The following is a 15,464-nucleotide window of genomic DNA, read 5'->3' as shown; positions in this document are numbered from 1 at the left end:
TCGGGGATCGGACTCAGGCCCTAGGGTGACGGGTGATTCAGGCTTCTCTTCCTCAGCTGTGTCTCCCTGCCCCTCTTCTCCCTCCTTAGGCTCAGCAGTGAGAAGACACAAGCCCTAATCCACAGCCCCTGCCGTGCACCATGACTCTGGCCTCTGAGGCCAAATAAATGTGACCAAGTCAGCACATTCTGCTCCATCCTTCCATCCTGGCTGCCGACAGTGTCTGCTACGCCTGGGGGAGGGCAGGTGGGGCCTGGTCCTCAGGGTCTGAGAGGGGGCCGGGGCCTGGACCCAGAGGTGTGAGGGAGGAAGGGAGCGGGGGCCTGGGCTCCTGGCATTGAGGGCAGAGGGCTAGGGGCGGTACACCCAGATTTGAGGCTAGGGACCCAGAACTTGAGCTGGGTTTTGAAGACCAAGTAGGAGCCTGTCAGGAGCACACAGAGAAGTGTCAGGACTTTGCGCCTGTGGGTATGAGAGCCGTGAGCAGAAAGAGCAGAAGCCTCTCGCTGCCTGGCACCCATGCAGACGCCTCCCTCTGGGCCCTGCTTCCCTGCTCAGCGAAGGGGAAGAGTCCTTGTCCTCTGGGCCCAGAAAACCAAGGCAAAGAGCGCCTGGGGTCAGGGCTGTGCCCGGGAGGTACAAGCCGTGGCCTCCAGCGGCCGCCGCCTCATGGGGTGGCGACATGGTGTTAGTGCCCAGCTTCTGCCCACCTCCCACGCTGCCTGCAACCATGGCAGGCCCAGCCGGCCCCCATCCGTTCAGGCAACTTAAAAGAGAAAGCTGGGGCCCGGTGGCGTCACCCACAGGTTTACTAATAGTTCAACGGGAGCCCGTCCAGCAGGGAGACAGCAACGTGGGGTGGGGGGAGGGCCTGCTCCCCTCTAAGAATCTCTGTAGGCTCTTGCCTCTGGAGCCCTCGTGACACCGCCCTCATGCCCCGCGCTCCAGGCCCGGGATCACCCACTCTCCTGTGCCCACACCACCCCCAGGTGTCTGCTCAGGCCACGCCCACACTCCCCACTCCTGCACCTGGCCACAGGTGACAGCCACCGAGGCCTGGGAAGCTTCCGGACCCGCAGGCGCCTCCTCCCCCACCCTGCCTCCGCACCCACGGGCGGATGCCCAGGCTAGCACTCAGCCTCTGGGTGAGCCTCCCCCACTTCCCATGGTTTAGAAAAGTTTCATTTCAACCCAAGATTTCTGGCAGCTCAGGAATAGGCTGACCCAGCACCCGGGGTCTCGCGGGAAGGCCTAGCTAGCTCCCACCTGCCCGGACTTCCGGCTCTCGGGTCACAAACACCCCTCTGCCCCCACCGCCCCCCAACCCCCTTTCCGCAGAGTCCGTAAGCGCGTCCTGTCCACGAGGCGCCCGGCTGGGAGCGGCCGCCACGAAGGCTGCGACGCTCGGAGCAACCGCACGAGGGCGCTGTCGGCCTATTTCCTGGCGGGAAACCGGTTTCTGCAAAACCAGAATTCTCAGACCGAGGGGTGAACGTGGAAAGAGTCTTGCCAACGCCCCCTTTCCGTTTCAGGACTTATCTCTGTCTGAGTGTTGGCCCCAGCTGGGTATCTGCCTCCGCCCGCCCTCAGGGGTCTTTCTCAATGGAGAGAGCCGACAGAGCCCTCTGGGGAGCCCCCAGCCTCCAGGGAGGAGGCTCTGGCTTTGGAGGCCGTGTGACCTGACCCCCGCCCACCTGCCATGCCCCCTTCGCACTGTATTTTTTTTTTTTAAGATTTACTTATTTATGCAGACAGAACTGGAGTACAAGGCAGAGGCGCAGGGGCAGCGAGGGGCTTCACTAGGGACAGAGTGGGGAGCAGAACATGCAGATCACGAAGTCCACTGCTGAGGGGAGCAGCGGGCGGGTCAGGAGAGGTCTGCCGCGCCCTGTGGTCACCTCTGGGGTGGGTGTTTTTTGTTCTCATGCAGAGGTGGCTTTAGCTTGTCAGTGCTGTGCTTTAACCCGCTGCGCCTCCAGGGAGGGCCTGACGACTTTTTTAATGCCAGACCACAGTGCCTTTGCACTGCTGAGCTCGCCGCTTGCAGCGCCCTTTCCACCTCTGCACCAGCGTCCCAAGGATGGCGTCCTGGGGATCCTTCCGCTCAGAAGGCCCCTCCCACCTCTATTGCCGCGATCGGGAGTTTGAGGGAGCAGGACGCCCAGAAAAGGATCTGAGCCCTGCGAATTTTCAGCGCTGACACGCGTTAAGCAAATATTGACAGAGACATTGATCTTTCCTCCAGGCGCCCCTGCCCTCCCGGTCCACAGCGCGGGGGGCTGGCCCCGCTCCGCCCTGCGGGCTGCGTGGTCCCCAGACAGGCACTTGGCGAGGGCAGGGGCTCGGCCTGGCTGCTGGGAGGCTCTGGGGAGCGTTTGGCTCCTCCTCGACCACTTAAACCGCCGGGCCCCGGGAGGCTGCCGCGCCATCCATCGGCTTTTAAAAGCTCCCAGGGGGACTGGGACGTGCGGAGGGGTCAGGAGGCGCCGCGGTGATGAAATGCATGCTCGCAGAGAGACTTTCTCCTGGGGCTGAGTGCTTTCCTGAGCAGCTCAGGACGTGCAGCCAAAAACACGAGCCTCTGGCTGGGGACCGCTGGGGAGTGTGCGGGTGGCCGATGTCCTGTTTTTTTGGGGGGTGATCTCTCCCGGTTTGTGCCCCGAAGCCTTCCTCTTGGCTCCTCAGGAGGATGCGGGTCATGGGTCAGCCCCGCTCCAGGCCAGGCACTGACCGGTGGGGGAGGGGTCCTGCCCCAGGACCGCTCTCAGCGACTCCCCCGCTGCTCCCCTCCTTCTGGGCAGGTCAGTTCTATTCCATCCCGCACTACACCAGGTCCTCTCTGTCGCCTGGTGCCTGTCTTGGAGCTGTGCACACCCAGCCCCAGGGGTTCCTCAGGCTCCAGCCCAGCCCAAGGCTTTTTCCCCTTCACCCAGCTCCCTGGGTCCCGGCCCCCCTCTCTCTGAGTCCCCCCCGCACCTCTCTCCCTGGGTCCCTTCTCCCCCTCCCTGGGTCTCTGCTCTCCTCTCTAGGTCTCTGTGCCCCATCTTTGTCCCCCCATCTTTGTCCCCCTCTCTCCCTGGGTCAGTCTCCCCGTACCTCCTTGATGCATGTCTGAGCCCCATTTTCTCAGCTGGAGAATGGAGGATCCACCAATACATTGATAGTGGCTAACCTGGCATGGGACGGTCACCCCCCACCACTCCCAACTCTCTGCTCACTATTTATGCATACAAGAACGGGGGTACAGGCCAGAGGTGCAAGGGGTGAGAGGATCACCGGGACAGAGTGGGGAGCAGAACAAGCAGATCCACTGAGGGGAGCAGCGGGGAGCCAGGAGGGGTCTGCTGCACCCTGGGGCCCCTCCCTGGCCGGGATCAGACTCAGGCCACGGTGGCTCTGACATCTTCATAGTGCTAAGACAGCCTCTTGCGCCACGGGGGGCCCTGCCCACTATTTCCTAAACGCCTCCCCTGTCCCCCACCTCTAGGTCTTTGTGACCCGTGTGGCTCACCCCACACAGCTTCTTGGCTGCCAAGGTCATTCAGGCCTCTGTTCAAGACCACCTCCGAGCCTAAGAAAGCGCCCCTCGTCATTTGCTCTCCCTTAACCCCTTTTCCCTGTCGATCATTTATTTTAAATGTCTCTGCTGTGTCATTCTCTGTGTGCACCCCCCCGCCAGTGCCCCAGCCCAGGAAGTCCCCGAGCTCAGGTGTCCCCAAAGACCCTACTTCTAGCGCCCGGAGCCAGGGAGAGATGGAAAGGACTTAGGAGGGAGACTGCTGAATTAATGTCACTCATCAGATGACACCAAAGCAGGGAGGGCAGTGGGGGGTGGGGGGGGCAGGGGCGGGAAGACCAAGCACCAGGGGCGGCGAGGCCATGGCTGGAGGTGGCCTGCAGAGGCTGGAAACAGAAAGGAGGGGGCTCCCCGTCATGTCCCTGCGGCACCCAGGTAAGGCCAGAGGCCCAGCATGTCGAGACAAAGGCGCACTGTTTGAACCCCAAGTCCAGCCCCCGCCCCACGCAGAGGAGTGCACCCACACTACAGAGCAGCAAGTGCAGGCTGGTGAAGGCCACCCCGTCCCGTCCAGCAAGGCTGGCTCTGCCCCTGGAATAGAGGGGTGAGGAGTTGGAGACAGGCTGCAGGAAGAGGGGTCTGCACTCAGGCTGGCCGCGGGGGAGCGCTGGAGGAAGGGCCAGGCATGATGTGGGTGCTGCCTGGACCCACAGCGGGAGGGGAAGTCCGTACCCCACCTTGCCACCCTCCCTCGGCGCTGGCTGGAGGCCTCCTCTTCCTGCAGATCTTGTGGTCTCCAAGGGCCCAGAACATGGAGAGGGTGAGGAGGGCGAGGAGGGCGGGGCCCTGGAGCACAGCCTCTCAGCCGCCCCCTCTCCTGCCTGGGCTGTCCCCCCTTCTTTCCTCCATCTCCAAGCCAGGCTCCTCCTCGGCCCTCCTCTGCCTGGACCCACACCCCTGTCTCCTCCCGCCTCCACACCTGGCCCCAGAGAGCGTGCTCCGAGCTCCCAGCCGCCACCTCCCGGGGCTCCCCAGTGCCCTGCACACTCCCAGCCCTGCTCCGTGGCCCCCAAAGCCCCAACAGCACCTCACACAGCCCCCTTGGGCTGGCCCTGCTGGGCCTGCGACCTGGGCTCTCTGTGTCCACCTTCGCTGCTTTGACATCAGGGTCCAGGTCTGACCCCGCTGGGGCACCTGCACCAGCCACCCTGTGTGCTCCCACCTCCAGAGGAGGGACTCGCTGACCCCCTGAACCCGAGTTCCTGCCTCAGAGACGAGGAGAGCTGTGGTGTGGAGAGCGCACCATCCACCCCACCCCGCCCCGCCCACAGGAGACAGAAGCAAAGGGACCAAGGGGAAAGTGGCTCCCTCTGCATAGGGTTCCCCACCAACACGAACACAAGAACGGGGACCAGAGACCCGCGGCCAGCTGGCCTGGCCCCTAGTTTGAATCCCAGGCCTGACACCCTGATGAGCAGGGACCCCCAACCGGTAAGTCTCTATGGCAATGGGGACCTCCAGGATTAGTCTTCATGCTCAGCCAACAGGAACAGACTAGGCTAGAAGCTGCATCGGGGCGGGGGGGGGGGGTGTCAGGTGTCGGGGTGCGAAGTCTCCTGACAGCTATTTCCCGACGTTTGATGACAGTCTGTCTGTCTCCCACGGGCTGGGAACATCTCAACCCAGTCCAGATTAGGGGCTCCGCCTCCCCTCTCTCCTTGCCTGAGAGAAACAGAGGTAGTGATTAAGAGCGTAATTGCCTCCCTCCTGCCTGGGAGGTAAATATCTTCCTGTGGGATCCTTCAGGACTGTCTCCCCTAGGCTGCAACCTCCGCTGCATTCTTTTCAGACACGCGTGCCTCCCAGAGATGGCGGCGATTGGCCCTACCTTATGGGGTCAGAGTCTGTAGAGGAAGCTGGAGAAGGAATGGCTAAGTCCGCACAGCCCCCCAGGGGTGTTGGCCCCGCCCCTGGGACACCAGCCCCACCCCCTGGGATACTGGCCCCGCCCCGGGATGCCAGCCCCTCCCCCTGGGCGTTGGCCCCGCCCCTGGGACACCAGCCCCACCCCCTGGGATACTGGCCCCGCCCCAGGATGCCAGCCCCTCCCCCTGAGGTGTTGGCCCCGCCCCTGGGACATTAGTCCCGCCCCGGAACAACAGCCCCTCCCATCCGGGGAAGGAATCCTTGTCTTTTTCACCTTTCTCCGTCTAGTACCTAAAACCAAGGTGTTCAGCGGACAGTCAGTCCTTCCTAAGCGATTAGTGGGGGCAGACCAGTTTGAGTCCTACTGCTTAGTGCTGTGTGACCTTTGGTAAGTGACTTTACCTGTCTGAGCCTGCAGTTTTCCCCGTTTGTGCAAAGGACATAATCACAGTGCCCTAGTAGGAAAGGGACGCAGGACTCGTGTAAAAAGCTCTGGACAGGACCTGGAGCACCATCACCTGTAGGTGATCTTTATTAGCTTCTCCAGAAATCTTAGGGGGAAAAAACCCAGCCCCCATTTGGCAGGACACAATTCAAGGCTTAGGGCACCTTGCACACGGCTGCACGAGGCTAGAAGCAGGAAATCGACGTGCCAAGAAGTTGCTCGCGCTCACTGGTCCGTGCCAAGAAGTTGCTCGCGCTCCGGATCTCAAAGGGCACCTTAAGACCAGCATTGTTGGTCTCTCCCCAAGCAACGATCATGCTCTCCCCAGGAGAGTTCAGCAGCAGCCTCTAAAACCACAGTGTCTGCTGAAAGAATGCTTAACCGCATACATTAGAAAATCAATGCAAATTAAAAACCTCGGGATCCCACTATTCTCCTGGGGGAAGGCAGTGTGGCATCGCGGTTGCGTGGGCGGCGGAGCCGTGGGAACCAGCCATGCTGAGAGCTTGTGGTGGCGTCAGGAAGCTTTGAACACGCCCTCTGACCCCGCAAGTCCCCTAGGAGGAATCTATCCCAACAGATGATAGTACTGATAATAGCAAACACTTAACACTGCACCACCCGGTGTGCCCGAGGCTGCCAAGAAACTCGGGCCCTATTCTTCATTAACCCCTGACATCACTGGCAACTTCCGGAGCAGGTTATTGTTACCGTGGGGTTTCACAGGTGGAAATGGAGGCCCTGAGTAGCTTGACTGGCCCCATCCAGCTGTGCCGGCAGTCCCGCTGCTCTGCCTCCTGGGCGTATGAGCAGAGAACAGGACAAGTGTGGAGGGATGACAGGGGCCGATCAGTGTGCCATGTGCTTTCTTCTTTCTTGTAAATTTCTCCTGTAATACCTACTGATGCTTTCCATTATTAGCACATTTATTTTATTCATTTTCTAGCATCTTGAATTGATTTGTTTCGTTTTTTGTGGGCCTCCCTCCCTTCTCCAATGTTCATTTAAAGTTATAGATTTCCCTCAGAGAGCAGCTTTGGTCCCACCTCACAAGTTCTGATGCGTAGTGGCGCTTTGCTAAGTCAAGTGGCATTTCAGCTTCTTTCTCCCACTGAAATCAGGAGTTCCTTAGGAGGGGCTTTGAAATGTCCCAGAGACTCTATATTGTATTATCCTTTGTTATTAATATTGATAATATTCATCTCCTTATTAATTTTAAACATTGACTGTCTTCTGCCTTTGGGGATTAATCTGTACTGTTTTTACAAATGAATAGTTTTTTTGGGGGGGGCGGAGGCAGGGAAACATGGCAGGATCCATGTTTCTTTAATGCTACAAAGTTCATTACTGGGATATCCAGGAATTCTAAGGTAGGCTGTTTCCTAGGTAACGTCACTGTTACATTTCTTGAGAGTAGTAATAAATTTATGTCTGTGTCAGCCTTGTGCTTGGGCAACACAGATTAGAGTTGACAGGTGGGGGACTCCTGGTGGCACAAGGGATTAATGCACAGCACCATGAAGCTGTCACCAGCCTCTGCAGCACGAGTTCCACCCCTGGCCAGGGAGTGACCCACAGGGCGCAGCAGACCTCTCCTGTCTCCCCAGTGCTCCCCTCAGCAGTGCATCTCAGTTAATCCCTCTGTTCTGTTCCCCATTCTGTCTCTGGTAAATCCTCTCATCCCCCCACACCTCTGGCCTGCACCCCAGCTCTTGTAAAAATAAATGAATCTTTTTTATAAAAGAAGATAGTTTCCATTAAAAAAAATTGACAGCTGAGAGAGATACAGGTTAGGAGGAAAATTAGTTGAAAGCTGTATTATGCCAAGATACATTGTATAAATTTGCACCTGTAGGTGCTAAATGTTTTACTTGTTAAGAGAAAAAGGCCAGGCCAAAAGGGATTTCCGACAAGATTCCAGGTCCAAGCTATTTTCGGAGCCAATGGAGCGATGGGGGCGGCTGTGCAACAGCCCGCGAGCGTCCTGCCGTGTCCACGTCAGCCTTTATCTTGCTTGGCATGGGGGTTCTACTGAAGAGTTTTAAATTCCATAAATATCACCTAAGCAGACCGAAAGCAACCTCAGCGCTCCTGCACTGGGGATCAGAGAAAAAACCGTGACTGCTCATCCCGCTGAAGTCACCCTGGGTCCGCCGCACTGGACCCCAACATGGCCACCTCTTCTCTGCCCTGGAACTCACATGCGGCATCTCCAGACAGGCGCACACACGATGTGGGTTAAGGTGGGCGTATATTCGCTGTGAGCCAAAGATGCCAGTGTGCTGTGGGATCTGGAAGGACATGAGAAGAAATGACCGACCGCAGCCTCCGGTGACAGTGGGCGTGCAAGGTCTAACCGGCCCGGCAAGCTGGATTCCATTCAGTATGAAGAAGGAATTCGAGGGTTCAGGGCCCTCCCTGGTGGTGCAACAGGCTAAAGCGCAGCGCTGAGGAGCTGTCCACATGCACTTCAGTGCGAGTTCAACCCCGGCCAGGGAGGGACCCACAGGGCGCAGCAGGCCTCTCCTGTCTCCCCGCTGCCCCCTCAGCAGTGGATTTCAGTCAGTCAGCCTGTTCTGCCCCCCACTCTGTCTCTGGGGAATCCTCTCACCCCTGCACCTCTGGCTCGTACCCCAGTTCTGTATGCATAAACTAATCTTTTAAAAAGAAATTTGGGGGTCAATAATTAAAAGCATGGAACAGCTGGGATGGAAAAGGAGATGCCCGTATGTCCTGTTAATTATTTGAGCTTCCCTGGGTTTTTAAAGGGTGAGGGGAGACTTGGGGTGTCTTGGTTGGGGTGTCTTGGTTTGCCAAAACATCATTTGTCAAAACCCTAGAACTGCACCCTAAAAGAACAAATTTGACTGTATGCAAATTTTGCCTTAATTTAAAAAATACTTAGAGTAAATTTTTCCCTTTTTTGTCATATTAGGGATACGGATTTGACAACCTTAAAATTAAAAGCACTGTGTATAAAAAACAACTCACACTAAAATTACAAGTCAGGAAATAGACTTGGGGGAAAACTGTACCTCATGTGACAGAAATAGCACTAATAATCTTATCATGTAAAACGACAGACTCCAAGACAGTCAGATCCCAGTTGTCAAGAGGGTAAAAAAGAAAAACACAAAAAGAGGGTTCAAAAAGAGGGACTGTCATCTCAGGGCCTGAGCGTGGCGCTCCCGCCCCAAGTCACAGCCCTGAAGCCTCCATGCCGTCCATCTGCCTTGGAGCAAAACCGCTCCAGTCAATCGCCAGCTGGGAAGAAGCTCAGCGAGACTCGAGCTGGGGGCCACGCTGGGTAGATGCCGCTGTACATCGGCGCGTGTGTGAGCGGTAAAGGCAAGACTGTCTCTTCTTTGGGGAGATCCATGGCAGAAAGCTTCCTGGGCAAAGACGCCTCTTGCAGCACTACAGAGCAGGACACGTGGTAAAGGGTCACCCCTGGGATGGGGTAGAGAAGGAGTCGGTCTGAGCTTTCTTTTTGAAGCTTGAAAGCCAACAGCAGGATAAATGCTTCTGGAAATTTACTATATAAAGCCACAGGTAACGAATATTCAGCCCACTTGAATACACCATTTGGGATTTCTCCACTGGAAGAAGCAATTCTAAAATCTAGCCAGGAGGACAATTATCTTTTTTTCTTAAGATTTTAAAATTTTATTTATGCATAAACAGAGGTGCAGGGGTGAGGGGATTCTCCAGAGACAGAGTGGGGAGCAGAACAGGGCAGCGGGGAGACAGGAGAGGACTGCTGCGGCCTGGGGGTCACTCCCTGGCCAGGGATGGAACTCGTGTGGCAGGGGCTGCAGCAGCCTCACTGTGTTGAGGCTTCACCTGTGTGCCACCAGGGGACCCCAGAACAATGATCAACTTATCAGCTGCCCCAGGACTGCCCTTGGAGAAAGGAACCACTTTGACGAAGGACAGCGTAAAGCGACCACTTCTGGTCAACTATGAGAAACACATGTGGCCACATGTCCACCTCGAGGAACCCCCCAGGAGGGGTCCCTAACTGTCACTGCTGGAGGGGGCCACCTGGGTGCAGCAAGGCATCTGAAGCCTAGAAGAAAACCGTGCAGATGTACAGCTGCACGATTTCCTCCTGGTCTTTGACTTTCCACTTTTTCTCTAGGTTGTACATGATTGTCGATCTCTTTGCATTTCTCCTACTTTGAGTTCATGGACAAGGAGCTATACGTGGTGTACTGCATAATCCAGCAATTCCCTTCCTAGCACAGATCCAAGAAACAGGAACGCAATGTTGACAGAAAAAGACCCTTCAGAGCAGCGCCATTCAAAACAGCCAAAAGGTGGAAGCAACCCAAATATGGTCAGCTGATGCATTATAAAGAAAGCATGAGATAGCCACAATGCGGAATATTACTCAGCCGTTAAAAGGAACGAATACACGTTACCAGCTGGATGAAGAATCTGGAACACATAAGTGTGTGAAGGGAGTGAAGGGAGTCCGTCACCACCACCATGTATTAATATGATTTCATTCGTACAAAATAGACCCTACAGGCAAATCTACAGAGACAGAAAATAGATGCATTGGGGCCCTCCCCAATGGGTTAATCTGCAGCACTACGAAACTAGCCACAGCTGCTTCAGCACAAGTTCTATCCCCAGCCAGGGAGGTGACCCCCATGGGGCAGCAGACCTCTCCTTTCTCCCTACTGCCCCCCTCAGCAGTGTATTTCAGTCAGTCTGCCTGTTCTGCTCCCCACTCTGTCTCTGGTGAATCCTCTCACCGTCCCTGCCCTCTGGTCTGTACCCCATTTCTGTATGCATAAATAAATAAATCGTGCAAGGTTTCTTTTTAAGGTGGTTAAAATGTTCTAAAATTAACTGGCAGTGGCTCTACATGTCTAAATACAACAAAACCCCCTGCATATGCTTGAATTACGTGAACGATACTGGATTGAATGATATGTGAATCTCAATGAAACTGTTAAAATCTAAGTAGAAACTACGCAACTGTAATTATCTGTTAGGCACTGACTTCCATATCACACTTTACCACTCCCAAGAACATAGGATGTTTTGTTTTTATTCAGATTATCTGTGTATCCGTGTCTCGACATCTTACATTTTCTGGCCTTTTTTTTTTTTAATATTTATTTATTTACGCATACAAGAACTGGGATATAGGCCAGAGGTGCACAGATTCCCCAGAGATAGTGGGGAGCAGAACAGGCAGAGTGACTGAAATCCACTGCTGAGGGGAGCAGTGGGGAGACACTGGGGTCACTCCCTGGCGGAGGACTGAACTCACCCTGAACTGGCTGCGGCTGGCTTGCAGTGCTGTGTCCTAACCCGCTGAGCCACAGGGAGGGGCAGTTTGTTCATTCTATTGGCTTTCCTGGGTATGTAATTATATCATGCTCAAATAACGACAGCTTTCTCCCTTCCCTTCTAGTCTTGACACTTTATCTTACTTTGTTTGCTCAAGCATTAGGGTTACAGACTGCTCTCTGTGAAGCAATCCCAACAGTGAAAACATCCTGTAATTGTTCCTAAAAGGAAACCGTGCAGGGCCTCCCTGGTGGCTCAGGGGTCCAGTCTCGGCGCTATCAAGCTATCGCCAGCCACTGAGGTGAGTTCAATCCCCAGCCAGGGAGTGACCGACATGGCTAGTTGGGTCACTAGCAGGAGAGAGGCAGGAACTTGCCCTCCCTCCCCCAGGAATTTCCCAAGCCCAAGCTGCCCCTGCCATCTGGTCAGCTCACACAAACCAACTAGCTTTGAGGAGGAAAGACTTGCTGCATTGGGGGAGGAAGTTGGGGAGCCGAACATCTGAATGACATCAGGGAAAAGGCCTGAGGAGCCAGGAGCCATTCAGCTTCAAAGCGAGCTGAGCCTCGGACAATGGAAAAATGGCTTCACACAGAGCACGCCTCTCTGCCCTCTGCACCTCCCGGGCAAGCTCCCCCAAAAGGAGGGCATTCTCACCACCTGGATGCCAGGGGGTGCAGAGTCTGAACTCAACCACCAGGCAGACGCAAGCAAAGTGGGGCGTGTTGTTCTTTCAAAAGGTCTGGAAATGTTCCAGATTAAAAGAAGACATGAACACTCAGTACAATACCTGACGGCACACTGTGGAAGACCAAATTGACGCCATGACAGGCTGCAAGATGCTTCTGAACCAGCCAGGCCTAAGTTTCGGTTATCGACAAGGCGCCAAGGCCGAGTTGAACTGTAAATGTCCTCATCTTGCTCACCCCACAGCAACAGCCAATGAGCTCGTGACCAGTATAATTATGGAGCGCGCCAGATGTCCCAAGGTATGCAGCCAAGCAGTGAAGGTCACATCTTACACGCATAGACCAACCGGGTTAAGACAAGATAACTTTGCTCCATGTCCACCAATCAATGTACTGCTGAGCAAAAACTCCCCTCTGCTGGGCTGAAACTCCCCTTTTCTGTAATAAAAACCCTGTCTTCCCTGAGCTCGGGGCTCTCCACCTCGGCCTCTGTGTCGGGGCATGCTGGGAGCCCAGGCCGGAGCCTGCAATAAAGACCTTGTGTGCTGTGCATCAGAATAGGCTCCTTGGGGGTCTTTGGGAAACTCGAAATCTGGGTGACTGTTGTGGTTCTGTACAAACCTGGTGTACCTTGGGATCTGGGGCCTTAATATTGGTCACTTGGCCTTAAATGCCTCGGAAACTGTCTACTGAAAAATGAAAAGGAGGGCTGTAAAACTCTGTCCCACCATGTGGCTGTGGGCATGAATAAAGCCAGCTGCGAGGTTGGGCAGCACTGTCTCTCCAGGAGCAGTTATGTGAGCAACTGCTGATGTCTCACCAAGAGCAAAGAGCAGGCCTCTAAAGCCGCCCTCTAAAGCCGGACTTTGGGAAACTGCAAGCAGAGCCACAAGGGCAAAGTGTTCTACTCTTGCCTGGAGGCCACAGCCAGAAATCTTAATTTCCAGGCCCCGTGCAAATCCATAGTTTGTGGGTACAACATGACACGTTCATCTTAACGGTCCATCTCCAACTGTTCACAGTTCCTCCTGGGAGGTGGTCTCCATTGCAATGGGCCTGACTTTGGATTGTCCCTGGGTGGGTGGGTGGATGGATGGATGGATGTGTGGATGGGCAGATGGACGGACTGAGAGACGAAGGGGCAGACAGATCATGTTAATGCTAAAGCAGTAACAGACACGTCTGGGTAAAGCATCTACATACAAATACAAGATACAACTTGCATTTGTGCATATTATCTGTGATTATCACAATTAAAAAGCTGCAAGTGTGTGTTTTTATGAAGCTAAGTTCTTCTGGAAGCATGCTTAGTAAGCTCTCTCCAGGCCAAGACGGATTTTATATGTTGTATTCTGTATTCAGCAGGTTTTGAGAAGTGTTTCTTCCCATTGTCTATCTGTACTTTCTAATATTGTCTAAGGACTTATTTCACTTTAAAAAGCAGTTATGCTCCATCCGTGAAGACTCACCCACATTTTGAAAAACTCTTACATGAGAAATGCGAGCAAAGACAGAGTCTCAATCTCTGGGAATGTGAGCACCAGGCTTTGGATTTTCCTGCGCCTTAAAGCGCGGCCGGACTACATTTCCCAAAGTACCTCTGGGCAGGCCTGAAAGGTTTGAGCTCTGATTGGAAACTGACAACCTCTGACCCAAACCCAAAGGGCTGGCGCTGAAGCTTGCTGGGAAATGTAGGCGAACCCCACGTGGAGGAGGAGGTGGGGCTTACAAGAGGACTTTCGGGGGGCTGTTGGGAACTCCGTCTTGGAAGGCAGCGGTGAGCATGCTGCTCGGCCTCCTGGGATTTGTAGTGCGACCAGTCTGCGCAGCCAGTCGTTGAGTCCTGCAGCTGACTGCAGCCTCGCTGCTTCTTCCATAATTTAACAGTGACTCACAGCCCCTTCAGAGAGGTTTTCTCCTATGTGAGGTGCTACGGTGTAAGCCCAGGGCGCTCCCTGGAGTTACACCGGAGAGACCCCGGAGGGCTGCTTGGAGGAGGCAGGGTTCCCACTGGCAGACGTGACAAGGAATCTAACCAGAACACAGGGTGCAGGTGAGCTGAGGCATGACAGCCCGTTCAAGTGAACTCCAGCCCCATCTGCGCTCACAAATCTCCCTGTCAGAGAGATGGACGTTGGTCAGGCAGTGGCCCTTAGAGGGATGGGGGTTGAGGCAGGAAGCCTCTAGGGCCCCAGTGGATGCACCCTGTGAGAGCCCAGAGGTGCTTGAACCCTGTCGGGGGCTTACAGTCTTCCCAGCAAGCCCCTGCAAGATTCTTCCTTCATGCAGAGCACCCCAACACCACCCTACCCCTACCCCTCCGTGCCAGAGCATGCTGGGGACAGGGAGCCCTGCCCGGAGGGGCACCCCAGCATGGCTGACGCGGCTGGGTGAGGGGCCTTGCTCAGTTTGGCCAGTGGGCAAGTCACTATGGCGTGGGGACAGAGCTTAAGCCTTTTGGCTCTGTGCTCCAGTGACCCCCAATCTAACACTTACTCTCTGGCATGTGGAGCCCACGAGAGTGGCCCTGCTCTGCTGTCACCTCACCAGCCCTCCAGGTCCCCAACATCCTGCATCCCCGGACCAGAAACAAGCTCAGAATGGAAGCATTTTGAGTAAGGCCTGTGCCAGGATCAAGCCTATCTGACCACGAGCCACATCCCAGCCCGTCTGCCCTTCTGTACTTTCCACTGGGTTAGTGAGGCTGAAAAATGGCCCTCGCAGGAGGGCGAACTGCCTGGTCCCTCCGCCTGGCACAGCCTGAAGGCAAGTGGTGCCACCCAAGGGGGAGGGGCAGAGCTGTAAGGGCAGCTCACACTCCAGCTCCTGGAATCCCGGTGAGGGGCAGGGCTGGGCCCCTGCACTGGGGAGACCCTGAGCTGATTCCATTTCTAGTGTCCAAGACCACAGGACTGTCCACATGGCACCGGGCTGGCAGGGAATAAAGGAATGAAAGATGATGGGGAAGGGAAGGGAGCTCAAGGCCCACTTTCTGGGCACCCTGGGGAAGCCCAGAGCCACACGTGCTAAGGGTGACGGTGCTCACCTGCAGATGTGGAAACAGACTCAGGTGGGGTAAGGGGCTGCACGTGGCCTCAGGCAGGGAGCAGGCCATGGGGAGGGGGCCTAAGCTTCCAGGCTTTGCAGGTGGGGTGGGCCTGGGCTGGGGGCAGCCTGGTGCTTCAGAAACTGCCAACGAAACTGTTAGGGGTCTTTCTTGCAAGGCTTGTCAGAGCCTTCTGCTCCTTCGTGTGTGCTGCCCCCCCTCTTAGACCAAGGCCAAAGCCCAGAAGGATGACCCCAGGCCCTGGGTCCCAGGGGCTGAGAGCTGAGGCCCCATGGGGGTGGAGCCGCCCTCCGCCTGTGCAAGCTCGGGGCTTCTGTGAGCAGGCGGTGATGGCCGTGTGGACACACATCTACCTGTGTGCCCATGACCAGGGATACCTGTACAGGTGGACAGCGCTGTCCAATAGACGCGAGAAAGGCCGAAAGTGCGGCCAATGTTCGCTCAAGTCAGGTTCCAGAAGGCTTTATTGGCGCGGGCCCATGCCCGGTGCCCACCACTGCCAGGACAAACAAG

General features: G+C 55.7%; 1 protein-coding gene across 1 annotated transcript in view; it reads right to left on the bottom strand.

The window, feature by feature from the left end:
- Positions 1 to 6,073: 6,073 nt before the first annotated feature.
- CLEC11A (C-type lectin domain family 11, member A) overlaps positions 6,074 to 15,464 on the bottom strand; it is an 11,596-nt gene continuing 2,205 nt past the window's right edge. Inside the window, exons 4-6 of the mRNA XM_004694036.2 lie at positions 10,313 to 10,328; positions 8,090 to 8,179; positions 6,074 to 6,235 (exon numbers count right to left, since the gene is read on the bottom strand). Of these exons, the coding sequence (XP_004694093.1) occupies positions 6,074 to 6,235; positions 8,090 to 8,179; positions 10,313 to 10,328 (268 nt within the window). The remainder of the gene's footprint in view (positions 6,236 to 8,089; positions 8,180 to 10,312; positions 10,329 to 15,464) is intronic.

The sequence above is a fragment of the Condylura cristata genome, unplaced genomic scaffold (assembly GCF_000260355.1).
Source record: "Condylura cristata isolate star-nosed mole 26May11 unplaced genomic scaffold, ConCri1.0 scaffold00041, whole genome shotgun sequence".
NCBI lineage: Eukaryota > Metazoa > Chordata > Mammalia > Eulipotyphla > Talpidae > Condylura > Condylura cristata.
Note: the sequence above shows the minus strand (reverse complement) of the source record. Positions and strands in the feature narration are given on the sequence as shown.